The sequence below is a fragment of the Magallana gigas genome, chromosome 4, assembly GCF_963853765.1.
Source record: "Magallana gigas chromosome 4, xbMagGiga1.1, whole genome shotgun sequence".
Taxonomy (NCBI): domain Eukaryota; kingdom Metazoa; phylum Mollusca; class Bivalvia; order Ostreida; family Ostreidae; genus Magallana; species Magallana gigas.
The window spans coordinates 21,941,393-21,956,161 of NC_088856.1; the positions used below are offsets into that span (position 1 = coordinate 21,941,393).

Sequence of the window (14,769 nt, forward strand, 5' to 3'; positions counted from 1 at the left end):
TCATTCGTTTAGCTTTCTGACGCAAACCAATCAAAATTGGTGTTTTAAGCACACTCATCGACGAAAGTGAAAATAGACTTAGTTATGATACGTTCATAAACGTGTTTTTGTTAGCATGTCAAATACATCTGTAGCTCACGACATACAAGGAAAATCGAGGACAGGGGATGTTTTGATAAATGAAAATGTTAATTTTTCCGGACTACTCCTATCGGACAATATATTAAGCGGTCTTCAAAAAGCAGGATTTCAGCGTCCATCTCCAATCCAACTGAAAGCAATACCGCTTGGACGATGTGGTTTAGGTACACATTTATCTTCTTCAGTATTCAATGAGTAGTCTGAGTATATTTTTATATGACATTTTTGATTTTTATTTTTTCAAATACATGTAATTAACTTCATGCAGTGTTCATACTGTGTGGACATATACACACTGTACATCCCAGATAGCATGACTACGTTGGGCCAACGTTGGTAATTGGTTGTACCGTTGGTCGATGGTTGGCGTTGGGCACACAATGTTGGCCCAACGTTGGGCCAACATTATAATACATCTTTCATTGCACATTGATTACTTTGTTGGCATGACAACATTGGGCCAACGTTGGGCCAACATACTTAAAACAAGTGACCTCTATTTGTTGGTAATGCGCAGTTGGGCCAACGTTGGGCCAACATCTTCATATGTCATGAATTTCGGCAATGTATTTGTTGGCGTTACAACATCGGACCATTGCTGGGCCAACGTTAGTAAAATATGTATTCTTTTTTGTTGGTTATACGCAGTTGGGCCAACGTTGGGCCAACATCTTAATATATCATGAATTTCGGTAAACTGTTTGTTGGCGTTACAACATCGGACCATTGCTGGGCCAACATTAGTAAAATATGTATTCTTTTTTGTTGGTAATACGCAGTTGGGCCAACATTGGGCCAACATCTTAATATATCATGAATTTCGGCAAACTGTTTGTTGGCGTTACAACATTGGGCCATTATTGGGCCAACGTTAGTAAAATATGTATTCTTTTTTTTTTTTGTAATGCGCAGTTGGGCCAATGTTGGGCCAACATTTTAAATGCCATGAATTTGAAAAACTGTTTGTTATAATAAACAGATATAATAAACACAACCAAAAAGGCAAAATATATGTATGCTTGGTATATGTGGTAAAATATGTGATTTGCTCTGTTAAATCTTTATTGCAATTACAAAGAATTTCGAAGGATCTATTTTAATTACACATAAAAATCTTTTAATTAATTAAAATGTACATACGTATATATTAATTGGTTTAAATCTATTTCTCTAATTTTGGAACAAATAACACGACATTTATATAGATCTATCTCAATAATTTAAGCTAAAAAATAATTAATCTATGTTCTTAAAGAAAAATCAATTGACAAACGTTGGCTTAACGTTGGTTCAATGTTAGGTTCTAAACAGGACAATAATGTATTTTTTTGTTTAGAGAAATTAAAGTGGAGCATTGTAAATTGTACAGGACTTAATTCTTTAAAAGTGTTGGGCATAGATGTTCGCCATTGTTGCTTAGTTAAGGGATGTAGCCCCTGTACCTATTGTTTATGAATCTGATGATCTGTATGCACACGTATAGCTGAAGCGCCTATTGCATAACGACTCTTAAAGTGTCGAAATTAAGAGGCAGACGGAGCTTCTTCACTGCCCAAGTATCTGGGTCAGTGCTTCTCACAGCATGGGACTGGCCAGTTTCCTTGGAGATCGGTCATCTGATATAACCAGGATGGTCAAAACTGCACTCTTCTGCCACGTTTATCTCGAAAGTGTTGCAACCATTTTGCGTGTTCACCTAGTATATAGTGTTATTTTCTACGAATTACGCTTTAGAAGATTGGGGATACATAAGCCACAAAATGTAAGTACATAATATATCATTATATTAACTTGTGTACGTAAACTACATGCCCTAAATGTTTTATTCGTGCAATTATACTGTTTTGATATGAGAAAATTTGCCTTTTAGGTAATGACCTACACTAGCTGCCATTGCATACTTTCTGAATTATAAAATGTATTAATGAAAATTATATAGAGAGATAATTTAAGTCATTCATTGATCTCAACAAGACACAAAAACACATCCAATATGGCTAGCGGGGGTTCCTCATACTGGTCTATCAGACGACGTGTTAGACGAAATCTAGAGGAACATTTTTCAGAAATAGAAAGTCTAAGTAGACACGATATTGAAGACACATTAAGTTATTCATCTCAACAACAAACCTCAAATACACAGTTGTCTCACGTTGATGAAAATGTAAATAGGGTGGATCAAGACCCTGAAAATTCAGAATTTGGAGAGTTGTCTGAAAACGAAGACAGAAATTCAAATGATCATGATGATTTTGAAAATAACATGGGTACTATTGCTAGTGATTCCTCTGATAAAGATTCTGAGTCTGAATCAGAAAATAATCAGTATGACCAGGAATCTTTTAAAGAAGACTTACGGAATTGGGCTGTTACCCATCAAGTTCCAAATTCCACCGTTTCTGATCTGCTTAGCATTTTGAGAAAACAACATGCATATTTACCTAAGGACCCACGAACTTTATTAAAAACAAAAGTCAATTATGCAGTTGTAAACAAGTGTGGTGGACAATATTATCATTTTGGAATGTCCTCAGCTTTGATTCAACAGATCGAAGCTCATTCATTGAGTGAATCTTTGCCTGATCAATTTTGTTTAAAAATTCAAATAAATATTGATGGCTTACCTTTGTTTAAAAGTACCAGTGACCAATTCTGGCCAATATTAGGAATGATTGCAAATTTAGAACTGAAAAAACCCTTTGTTATTGGTCTGTATCATGGGATAGCAAAACCAGATAATGTGGACCAATACCTTCAGGACTTTGTTAATGAGTATTTAGACATACAAAGAAACGGAATTCAGTACTCTGGGAAAATTTTTCAGGTAGTGATTGATTCAGTGATTTGCGATACTCCTGCTAGGGCCTATGTTAAATGTGTTAAATCGTTTTCAGGCTATCATGGGTGTGACAAGTGTACACAAAATGGTACATGGATAGGTAAAATGACATACCCTGAGACTAATGCACCTCTCCGTACAGATGCTTCATTTGCAAATAGAGATGATGAAGATCACCACAAGGGTGTTTCTCCGTTAACACAGATTCAAATAGGAATGGTATCTCAAATACCTCTAGATTATATGCATTTAGTGTGCTTAGGAGTAATGAAACGTTTGCTTCTTTTGTGGATAAAAGGTCCATTGTGTTGTAGACTTGGGACAAGGGTTATTGATCAAATTTCTTCTGGTTTACTTAACTTAAAAAACAGCATTCCATCTGAATTTGCAAGAAAACCTCGATCTTTGAAAGAAATTGAAAGGTGGAAGGCTACTGAATTCAGACAATTTTTACTATACACAGGAATACTTGTTTTACGTGGTGTTATTCATCAGAATATGTATAAAAAACTTTCTACTTTTGTGTGTAGGAATACACATTTTGTTAAATGAGAAATTGTGTGAGCATTACAGTGAGTATGCACATGACTTACTGGTAGCATTTGTTACACACTTTTGTCAAATATATGGGAATGACATGGCAGTCTACAATATACATGGACTAGTTCATCTTGCAGAAGATGCTAAATATTTCAAGAGCTTAGAAAATATTTCAGCTTTTCCTTTTGAAAATTATTTATCCAACCTTAAACGCATGGTGCGGAAACCTGAATTTCCACTTCCACAAATAATTCGGAGACTATCGGAAAAAGCAGATGTGAAAGTTGACCAAATTTCATATCCACAATTATCAAAAAGTCATAATAATGGGCCTGTACCAGACATTATTATAGATGGTCATCAATTTAAAAAAATAAATACTGGAAGATACATTTTCAAAACAAGTTTTAAAGATAGCTGTGTTCGAATACAAGGGAAATTTTCCCTTGTGAAAAACATCGTACTGTCTTCAGAGGGTGAAATATATATTGTGTATCAATGTTTTCAAGATACAGACAATTTTTTTACTTCCCCTTTAGAATCAAAATTGCTAGGGATTGTAAAGGTATCCAATTTGGAGGACAATGTGCAAGTTGCGAAACTAGCTGATGTTGAGGTGAAGTGTGTTATCTTTCCGTATAAAAATGAACATGTAATTGTTCCCTATACAGATGCTGCTTGGTAAATAAGAACTCAGAATCTCTAACAAAGATACTACATGATTAGAATAAGTGTCATTGGGGTTAATGAATGTTGAAGTATTGTTTGTTAAGCAATTCTAGAGCATATCAATCTGTTATCAAAGATTTTGAAACTAAAAATTTGTAGGACGGAATATAAGTATGCAGTGGTGGAGTTCCTGGACGAGGGGGGTGTAGAAGCTGTTCCAGTGAGATGGCTAACAAATGATGAAAAGGAATGCTTCTGGCCACAGTTTAAAACCAAAAACTCGACAAAAACAACGTTGGCAATTAAGGCCGCTATCCAGCCAACAAAAGAATTCTCAAAATTTCCAGTCAGAGTCTATAAGAAGTACCGTAAGTAGTATAAAAATGTTATGTACTAGAATATACATCTCAAAATATAGATTTACTGGGGGAAAATACGTCGCTTATTTTTATAGAAGTACATTAATAATTTTTTTGCAAAATATTTGATTCATAATTTTTTATTTTTTTTTTCTTGCTTGCTTTAGTGGAGTATGACACAGCGAGGAAAAATCTTGATAAAGCAACGTACGCCTCAGACCTCCAAACTGAGGCTGAAGATGAAACCCATGCATCTCAGAAGAGAACTAAAAAGTAAATGACACATGTTTAATTTTTTTTTTTGGAAAGTACATATATGCAATTTCAAACCTTAACTACTAAATAATTAAAATAATTAGATTTCAACTTGGCTGTATTTTATGATTTAATGCATGAATTAAATTTTTTTCTCTTATTTCAGACCAAATCGCAAGTTTCTGCAATCGGATGACTCGAGTGAAGAGTCGTCAGAAACTGAAATGCCAGTTGTGCAGAAGAGACAGTCTCCCAGGAAAAAGGCTAGATCAGTTCCAGATTTACCTGAACTGCCAAAACTGCCGTCGTCACCAATCGCATCTAAGAATACACCAAGTACTAGTGCATCCCAAGTTTTATCTCCTCAGTCAACCACGCTGTTTGAAACTTTTAAATCCCCCAAGGCAGTTTCTACATCAGGTATATCATAATTATAACAAGATTGTTTGGAAATTAAAATTTTGTTTTGCTTCAAGCATTATCTGCATTGCAATCAGTTAAATATGAAGTTTAGTACAATTCTTTAAGTAATTATATATTTCTGCATAAATTATAAAGTAACATAAAATCGTGTGAATTATTTAGTATGCTTTCAATTTTATTCTATTTAAGCAATGTTTATTTTTCTATTTTAGTTATGGAGAGAAAGCTACTTGCGACTGTTGAAGAAGTTAAAGTGCAAGTGCATTTTAACACGAAATTATTGCAAACAATAGTGAAGAAACTTGACAATATATCAAGTGCCAACTTGGAGGAAATGGAGGAGGATGTTGGAGGACTTGATGTAACATTTCCCCTTACATCAAAAACTGAGCTTATGCAAGCTGATGAAGCTCTTCAAAGCGACGAAAACCGCAAAAAACTTGTAAGTATTTGTTACTCAATATGTATATATGTATGTACATGTACATCACCAATATATCGGAGATTGTAAAATCGATATTATATGTACAAAATTAAAATTTTTACAGCTTTTGACATGAGCAATTGATAAATATATTTGTGTGTGTATTTAAATTTTTGATATAGGAATTTATGACTCCTAAATACTTGCGCATGCATTTTATTTAGGATTGTATTAATATTGTATTAATAGTTGTAATTCTTTTACACTAAGGCGAGATCGTTAAGCACCATAGGAGGGGAAAATATGAAGTCGTCAGTCAGACGGCTTCTGACTCATATGATTACAAACAACCTGGCCCAGGAGATAAATTGGATGGGGAAAGGAGAAAAAGTAGCCTTCTCCAAGTTAAACTTACTTACTGTCTTGAAAGGTAAAAAAACAATAAAACTGAATGCTTGTGATATTTTTGTTCATATTATATGTTATTTGAATTGTCCAACAGGTAAATAAGGATATAGATGTATTAGTTATACATTCCTTTACAGTATAAGTAATAATGTTGATACATATTGCAGAATAAAAATAACAACTAGAATTTACATTTTTTAGCCGCAGTGAGGAAAAACAGACTGTGTGCGTCTGCGACAGATGCAGAGATTGCAAGCGTTGCTAAGGACTGGTTCCGCTTTGCAAAAGATCGCGAAGGTGGGAGGAAAAAAAGGGAGGAAAGAAAGAAAAGAAAGGAGGCTGCCCCAGCTACTGCAACCAGTGACCCGGGCAGTGAATAAGACTGGCTTATTACGAAGGGACTTTGCCTTAAACGATTCTTTTAAATTAAAAAAAATGTTTTTAATGTTCTGTAAATTCATAGATTAATACTTTGCTAAGAAAAAATAAAAGCTGTATAATTCTTTAGTTTGCGTTGCGTAAGATATTTGAACCCCTGCATTTTAATAGCCAAACAGCAAAAAGGAATTAATTGGACATGAGAGTTGCAATTCAATTGGGATGACATTGAATAATTGCGACATCCTACGTTTATAGCTCATTTTGCTCATCGTCCTTACGTTAGCTCCCAGTTTTTACTACGTTGGACCAACCCTGGCAAACTACGTTGGGCCAATGTAATTTTCCCCGTAGTCTTTACGTTGGGCCAACATTAGACATCATTGTTTACTACGTCAGGCCAACGTTGGCCCTTAGTTGTTCACTACGTTGGACCAACGTTGGCAAACTACGTTGGGCTAATGTAATTTTGCTCATCGGCCCTACGTTCGCCCAACGTGTTGGATCAACGTAGGCCCAACATATTGGGCCAACGTAGGGCCGATGAGCAAAATTACGTTGGCCCAACGTAATTTGCCTACGTTGGTACAACGTAATGAACAACTGAGGGCCAACGTTGGCCCAACGTAGTCATGCTATCTGGGATATGTCTCAGAAGTGAACTACGATGTGCAAGCTTTAGTTGTGTAGGTGTTAGGACAATATCCAAAAACTCGTTGGTTAAAGCTCCTTTGTGATAAATTAATTTTGTAAGTTGTGTCTGTAGACAAGACATTTTATCCACTTACCTTACTGTAAGCTCAGTCCTCCCGGCTGCAATTGGATACCAGGTTTCTCTGGGGGAAAAGACAAGGTAACTCTTTAAATTTCTTTTCCAGACCTTATTGTGCAGGCAAAGTCAGGCACGGGAAAAACTTGTGTGTTCTCTGTCATAGCGCTGGAAGGTATTCAAACAGAGAGCTTTGCACTGCAGGTTAGTGTACAATGTATATTCAGTTTAATTTTTCCATTGTTTTATTTATTCTTTAAAAACATATACATTATTTAGTTGTCGGTTAATTTCTTATACCATTAATTTTAAGATACTGATGATGACTTGCACAGTAAGCCAGTTGAGCCTCACATGACATTAATGTGAAAAGATTGAGCTTCATGCATCACAAACAAGTTAACATGTAATTAATGTGAAGTAAAATTTTTGTGATTTTTTTAAATGTGAATTTCATGTGATTTAGATTCATGTAAAATTCTTGTGAAACTCTACCCAATGATTTTATTTTCATGTTGAAACCTTTTACATGAATTTCACATGAATTTAACAAATATGATACATGCATGAGTTTCAGATTTATGTTTTACTTGATTTTTAACACCTGGTGTTCTTTTAAGTTTCTTCAGATTTGTTTTGAGTCATAGTACATGTATGTATATAATGAAATATTCTTCTTTAAATGTTATTTTACACAATCACTAGAACTGTAAGGCAAAATATTGCCTGTGGTTGGCATTTTCTCTTAAAAAACCAATGGACAAAATTTGTATTCTGATTTCAAAATCATGGCACAAACCCTGTTTACAAAATAAACATTTGTATCATGTGTAAACTGAGATAATGATCTTAAACCAAAAGTATTTTGTTTTAATGAAAAGTGTGCACAGGTTTTAGACATTTTTGAAACAAAAACTGAAAAATAAGATTAATATATAGAAAATATTTTGGCCAGCTATAAAACATTGGCAAAACCTTGGACAACAGGTAGCCAACTGCCTCCTAAAACTCCTCTTTTAATATTTTTTATATGACATAAACTCATGAAAATATAATATTTTGAATGATTTGGTACATGTAATAGGTTTTAGCTGTTTATATTTTGATATAATTGTTTATTAGAAAGATATACTGATCATATCAATTTAAACTGGGAACACTTTACAATAGGCATATTGGCAATTGACATATATAATATCCACTTCTTCTGGTATTTTTAACAGTGATCAACAAAAGTTTTGATCCCTTCATATAGGTGTTATGTTAACAATGTTAAACAGAAGTTTGATCCTTCCCTATAGGTTCTAGTATTGGCCCCTACCAGAGAGATCGCCACACAGATCTGGGACGTGATCAGCTCTATAGGACAGTGCATACCCTCTCTCAGGTGTCACACCTTCATCGGGGGAATGCCTGTTGTAGAGGACAAGCAGAAGCTAAAGAAGTGTCATATTGCTGTGGGAACACCAGGTAATTGTCATAGATGTTTTTGTTACAGTAGTGAATGTGACCAAAGTAACAAAATATTGACTGGTGAACTTTTAATCCCATAGCCAACTGAAATATAGAACTTGTATAACTAATCTGTAGTGTAAAGCATTCAATTTCATTTGATGTATCTTAATTAATTAGAAAATAAATATATTGAAGTCACAGTAAAATTAACACGGTTTATAACAATATTCTGAATAGAATTTATGATATTCAAAGGATGTATTTCAGAGTTGTTTAGTGATTTAGATCTAATACATGATTGTGTATTCCCCATCGCAGAGATAGAAATATTTGAAATAGGCAATACATGTACATAGTTAATTAGTTTGATGCAAATATAAATGAAGGTATAAGAAACTTTCCAACTAGTTTTATTTAAAGACAGTAGAAATGTAATCAAGAATTTTATACTCTACAAGTGATGGATTTGTTCGTTTAAAGGGAGAATAAAACAGTTGATAGAGACCAACATAATGACTACAGACAGCATTAGGATGTTTGTGTTGGATGAAGCAGACAAACTCCTGGAGGAAAGCTTTCAGGAGCAAATCAAGTAAAATATATAATTCATTTAACTTAATTATTTGTTGAGCTCTTCTTTCATATGTAAGATAACTTTTTCCAGTTGTTTTGAATGCTTAAGTCTATTTGATAAACAAAATTCAGTTTATTTTATGTCTATTTCTTTATTTATGAACAAAATTATTTATAATACATTGTACTTATAATAATTGTTGTAAGGTTGATACATATTGATATATTAAAGTATTTTGATATTAAGTTTATAATTTTTACTCAGAATTTAAAGTTGGTAATAAAATGAATATGATTCACATGTAAACAAATACAAAAATGCTTTACAAACATAATTCCCCCATGAAGGATAGGCTTCCTTAGCCAACAAGTGTTTATAGAAGGTATTTTTTATTTTTGCCTTTATAACACCTTTGGCTCTAAATAAGGAATAAGGAATCATGAGGTGATAATTTTGGTTGGGGCGTGATAAAATCCAATAAAGCCCGAATGATAGATTTGATTAGCCCCGACCAAAATTATCACCTCATAATATTCAAAGAATTATTTCTTATTACTAATATTTATATTATTTTAAGCCATCGTACAATTAAATATTTAAATATAAATAAGCAAACCCCGCTGGCGCCTCAATTTGGTGTCATTTGTATTATGGGTTATATAGTACAAAATTGATACGTAGTGTTATCACAGGCAAAGACACTGGAAAATGTAAATATGTATATATATAGTATCAATGTTATAGCTGGATCTACTCCACACTCCCGGAGAATAAACAGATGCTGGCACTCTCTGCTACCTACCCTGAGTACTTAGCCCAGCACCTGACCAGCTACATGAGGAACCCCACCTTTCTGAGGCTCAATATCTCCGATCCAGCATTGCTTGGTAAGTATTATGAATTCTGTACTTAGCCTGTTTCAATTTCAAAATGTTGTTTTTTATGCAAATTTAAGATAAAAAAAATTCTTTTTTTCAGGAATTAAACAATTCAAGAGGGTTGTAGATTACCATGTCTTGCCCAACAAAGTGTTTGACAATAAAACCAAAGTTGTCATTGAGTTATTGTCATCTGTCAATTTCCAGCAGTGTCTTATCTTTTCCAACCTCCAAACCAGGTAAGAATTTAACATAGGTAATCCTTATTCACAGTGAAACATTTTCTTCCATGATTTTATTTAATGTAAAAAAGAAGAACAATATTTTTTTTCAGAAATCAGATTGATAAGACTGCTAAAAAAAATTGCACAATCCATTATTGTTAAATTTGTCATGTATATTAATTTAGAAAAAATCATAATTGTGTACACTTTTCTCTGAAAATAGAAGTTGTATCTCGATCATGCAGTCACTTTGTAGTTTTTTACCTTGTCATATTTCAGAGCACAAAATATGGCTGATGTCTTGATCAGTCATGGTTGGCCGACAGCTTGTATTGCAGGAAGTCATGACCAGAGAGATCGAAACGAAGCCATGAGTCAGCTAAAGACATACAAGTGTCGTGTTCTCATCTCCACTGATCTAGTGAGTTTCTTGGTCATTGAACAGAATTTAGTGAACTATAGTTAAAAGTTTTTATGCAGTTTTTTGTCAGTTTTTTTTTTTATAAAGATGATACAGGAATATAGTTAAATGTAAGAATGTTTTTGTAAATTACCGTAAATGTAATTTCTATATCATGGGATTGACATAAGATAGAATACAGCGAAAAACTCTATTAAAAAGTAAACCTAGTTTGTCTTTCCATTATTATCTTTATGATAGATTTAAATTTTAAAGTATTCCCTCTGCATGGACCCCAGATTTAGACTACTTAAGCTTGACAGGTTGATAGATGATGATAATTTGCCTTCATGACACAGACTGTAAATCGAAATTTTTTTTAAATATTTAAGATGCTTTAAGATTTGCGATGTATCTGCCAATGAGCAGGGGTAGTTTCTTTCTTTGACATACATTGTTTTATGTGTATTAATCTTTATACCATCTATTGTACTTTTGCAGACATCCAGAGGGATTGATGCTGACAAGGTTAACATGGTGATCAACCTGGATGTTCCCAAAGACCACGAGACCTATCTCCACAGAATAGGCAGGGCAGGCCGGTTTGGTATGTAATACACCCATCAATCTGAACCTTTGTTATATATAAAGAATTCCTTTGTTTAATGTTTATAAACGTCCTGTGATATTAACGTTAATGAATGATTGAACAGTGAAACTGTTATGACTATTATGTGACTTCAAAAATTTTCAGCTGTTAATTCATTTTGGATTCCAAATCATTTTCTTTCTGACTATTAATTTTGTTTTATTCATTTTAATCATAGAAAATATTAATCTTTGATTCTGTCATGTATCATTCCACACATAGTACTAAATTTATGTATGTTCATGTGTATGTGTAAAATTGATTTATTGTATGTACATTTGATGTATTATGTCACTGTATCTTTGTAATCATGCCTATGAAATGTTGAATCATGAGTCATGTACTTGTATGAGCAATCAAACCAAAATCACTTTGTGTATTATTTAGGAACATTTGGGGCAGCAGTGACTATTATCAGCCATGGACAAGAAGAAAAAGACTTGAACAAGGTGGAAAAGCGATGTAACACTTGCATCAAAGACCTTCCAGGTACTTGTATATCAATAGTTGTGTTATGATTGTTATCTTATTGCATCAAAGAACTATATATGATTTTAGTCAAATTTGGCCCCCATAATTCGTTATTTTTTAAAGTGATTCAAGTACATTTATTTGTTGTGTTATTTTATAGAAGTGTTGACATTATAAATATGTTTTTCACCTTTGTTTGATTTATATGCACTCATTGGCAGTATATTATGTCAGAAGTGACGCTATTTTTATAATTCAATCAAATATTGACATTTTTCTTATCTTTTTTTAAAATGGGAAATATAGAGCGACTCTTTGAACAAGAACGAACTTTTTGTCACTTATAATTACTGGAGAGATACATCTTTGGTGAAAATATTTTGTTTGTTCAAGCAATCGCTCAATGTTTCCTTGAGGAAAAACTGCTTCAAAACAAACCATTTTATGCTAAAAATGCGAAAATGGCGGGAAAAGGTGAACTTTATAAAGTCATATTTTTAAATTGTGGGCACTTAAATTGAAATAAAAACTATGAAAAAACTTCAAATGTATATTTGTAGAAATTAAACAAAGAATTACAGTAAAATAATGATGTTCATTTTAGGGGGCCATTTTAAGCTCAAACCATATATAGTCCTTTGCACAGCATTGAATTACAATATTTCTCAACAAATGCACATTGAATTACAATATCTCATAACAAATGCACATGGGGTATGTTGTTTAAAGTCAACTTGATAGAAGTTCTTTTCCACTGTTCTGAATAACATATAGCTCCATTATTTTATGAATAAGTTATTTTTTCTGTAAAACACATTTTAATTTCAATGGTTTCAATTGCATGTTTTTGAACATTTTTCTTTCTATGCCTTGTGAAAGAGATCAATTCAATATGTTTAAGATATCATATGATTGCCACTCACCTTAAGTAATATCACATTATTTCTTTGGTAGATCCAATTCCAAACACATTAGCAAAGAGTGAGGGAACTATATGCCTGGATGATATGGTATCTACCGAACAAATAATGACTGACCACACCAGAGTATCCCCAAAGAAGATGAAAACTACGGAGCAGAGTCACAAATCAAAAAGCAAATTAGATCAGGAGTCGCAGACAAACAGCAAAGGTGGAAAGCACTTGAAAAATTTGGAAACAAATTTTGAGAACTGTTTGAAGACAATGACAAAGGATGTGCAATTAAGTTCTTGTAATGAGAATGGGGAAAATTCTGAAGAAGAGAAATCAAATTATATGTGTGCAAGGAATTGCAAAAAGAAATCTTTTCTAAATGAATGTACTGGCAACAAGATTGGACTTGGTAATTTATGCAATCAGGAATCCAAAGAAAAAATGGAGAATAAGGATCAGCTAACAGGAAAATCAAGGAGTTCTTCACATAAAGGAAAAACAGACCAAGAGGAAAAAGATTTAAGTAGATCTGCAGAATATGAGGCAAGGAATCTAAAGGGTGAAAAGAAGATCCAAAAGAAGAAAGAGAGTAGTTTTAAAATACAAATTCCAAAGCTAGATGAATTTTTGAGCCAAAACAGGAAAGGAGATTTTAAAACTTTTGACGAGAAGAAGAGAGAATACCAACAGTATCTCGAAGAGAGGGATGCATCTGTAAATAGAGAGGAGATTATAGTGACAGCAAACCCATTTGTTTGGAAAAAAGATAAAAGAGAACAATTGTTATCTATGATAGACAAAATATTAACCTTAGAAGAAGGGTTTGATGAAAATGTGGAAAAGGATAGTGAAGAGAACAAAGTTAAGAGTGCTTGTGCTGAGGTGCAGACAGAAAGTTTTGATTTTCGTCCTGATATGAAAGGTGACAGTACATTGACAACAGGAACAAAGTACAAGGAACATGTTAATAAAAAGTGTGGTTCTGACAGAGTTCCCATGCATGACACACACAAAGAATCGGAAACAATGGCGCGGAATGGGACAAAGCAACCCAACGAATCTCAATACAGAAATCATGGGTTTTGTTTAGACCAAGAGGGAGTCTGGAGCAATGAAGAAATAGATTCGTTTGATACTTTGTGTGAAGAGGAGGTTGATTTTGAGAAGCAAGATTTGGAAGAGGAGGAACAAATCTTCTTTGAATATCCATGTATCCCAAATTCAAATCACTCAACCTTGAATAATCATTGTTTGGGAGATGAATACCCAGCATTTGCTTTTAATCCATATAACGGTTTTGGATACCCGTCTCCAGCACAGATGAGTCGTGATCAAAGAAAACATTCTTTTAATTATCAATTATCTCTGTCCCTTTACCAACAAAATAACTATATTTCAGCAATGCTTGGCCAATTTTACTGACAAGAAGCAATAAACAATATAAAAAAATTGTTTTTTATTATCTTAAAATTTTCATCATGGTAAGCATCATGATCAAGGATAGAGAACATTCTTTCCAAAGGGGGAATGCTGTATCATCAGATTTTATTCGACTGGGGCATGCGCAATCATACAAAGGCATTCATTTGATCTATTTGGATGTTGTTTTTTTTAGTTGGAAGAGCATGAATCATTTTACTTTGCATTCAAATTTAATTTCAAATTGATGGTTTTTACCAAACCTGAAATATGCCTTCGGTTTGTTTTTATAATGCTTAAATTTATTTTAAGGTGATACCGAGTCACTTAGTTGACATATTGCTTTCGGTCTTCGTCCATTATCAATTTTACATTTTTAGCCTCATGAAAACTGCAAGGCCAATTGTAACATTTTTAGTATGAAGCATTTGTAGGGTAGGAGGAATGTAAGTCGTGAACTTCGTGATCTTATCAGCCCTGGGGCCCCATGGAAAGAGCAAACTTTGCAAAAATGCCAAATTTTCAGAAACCGTCTCCATTCCTACAGATGTGCAAAAAACCAAACTAAATGCATGGTTAT

At 33.5% G+C, this 14,769-nt stretch overlaps 2 protein-coding genes across 3 annotated transcripts in view; both read left to right on the top strand.

The window, feature by feature from the left end:
• Nucleotides 1-44: 44 nt before the first annotated feature.
• LOC117683316 (probable ATP-dependent RNA helicase DDX20) overlaps nucleotides 45-14,769 on the top strand; it is a 45,605-nt gene continuing 30,880 nt past the window's right edge. Inside the window, exons 1-10 of one of the 2 annotated variants that reach the window (XM_066081630.1) lie at nucleotides 45-305; nucleotides 7,315-7,409; nucleotides 8,507-8,675; nucleotides 9,141-9,252; nucleotides 9,979-10,121; nucleotides 10,213-10,351; nucleotides 10,616-10,757; nucleotides 11,238-11,343; nucleotides 11,773-11,874; nucleotides 12,811-14,401. In XM_066081630.1, coding sequence (XP_065937702.1) covers nucleotides 116-305; nucleotides 7,315-7,409; nucleotides 8,507-8,675; nucleotides 9,141-9,252; nucleotides 9,979-10,121; nucleotides 10,213-10,351; nucleotides 10,616-10,757; nucleotides 11,238-11,343; nucleotides 11,773-11,874; nucleotides 12,811-14,192 — 2,580 coding nt within the window. In that variant the 5' untranslated portion in view covers nucleotides 45-115 and the 3' untranslated portion in view covers nucleotides 14,193-14,401. Of the gene's footprint in view, nucleotides 306-7,314; nucleotides 7,410-8,506; nucleotides 8,676-9,140; nucleotides 9,253-9,978; nucleotides 10,122-10,212; nucleotides 10,352-10,615; nucleotides 10,758-11,237; nucleotides 11,344-11,772; nucleotides 11,875-12,810; nucleotides 14,402-14,769 lie in introns of those variants that run through there. The other variant, XM_066081629.1, reaches the window with a different exon arrangement.
• Nucleotides 1,631-6,565, top strand: LOC109619689 (uncharacterized). The gene is made up of 7 exons (XM_066083465.1): nucleotides 1,631-1,903; nucleotides 4,349-4,557; nucleotides 4,716-4,821; nucleotides 4,970-5,223; nucleotides 5,439-5,668; nucleotides 5,921-6,080; nucleotides 6,260-6,565. Coding segments are annotated over exons 1-7 (1,140 nt in total). The 5' UTR covers nucleotides 1,631-1,901; the 3' UTR covers nucleotides 6,439-6,565.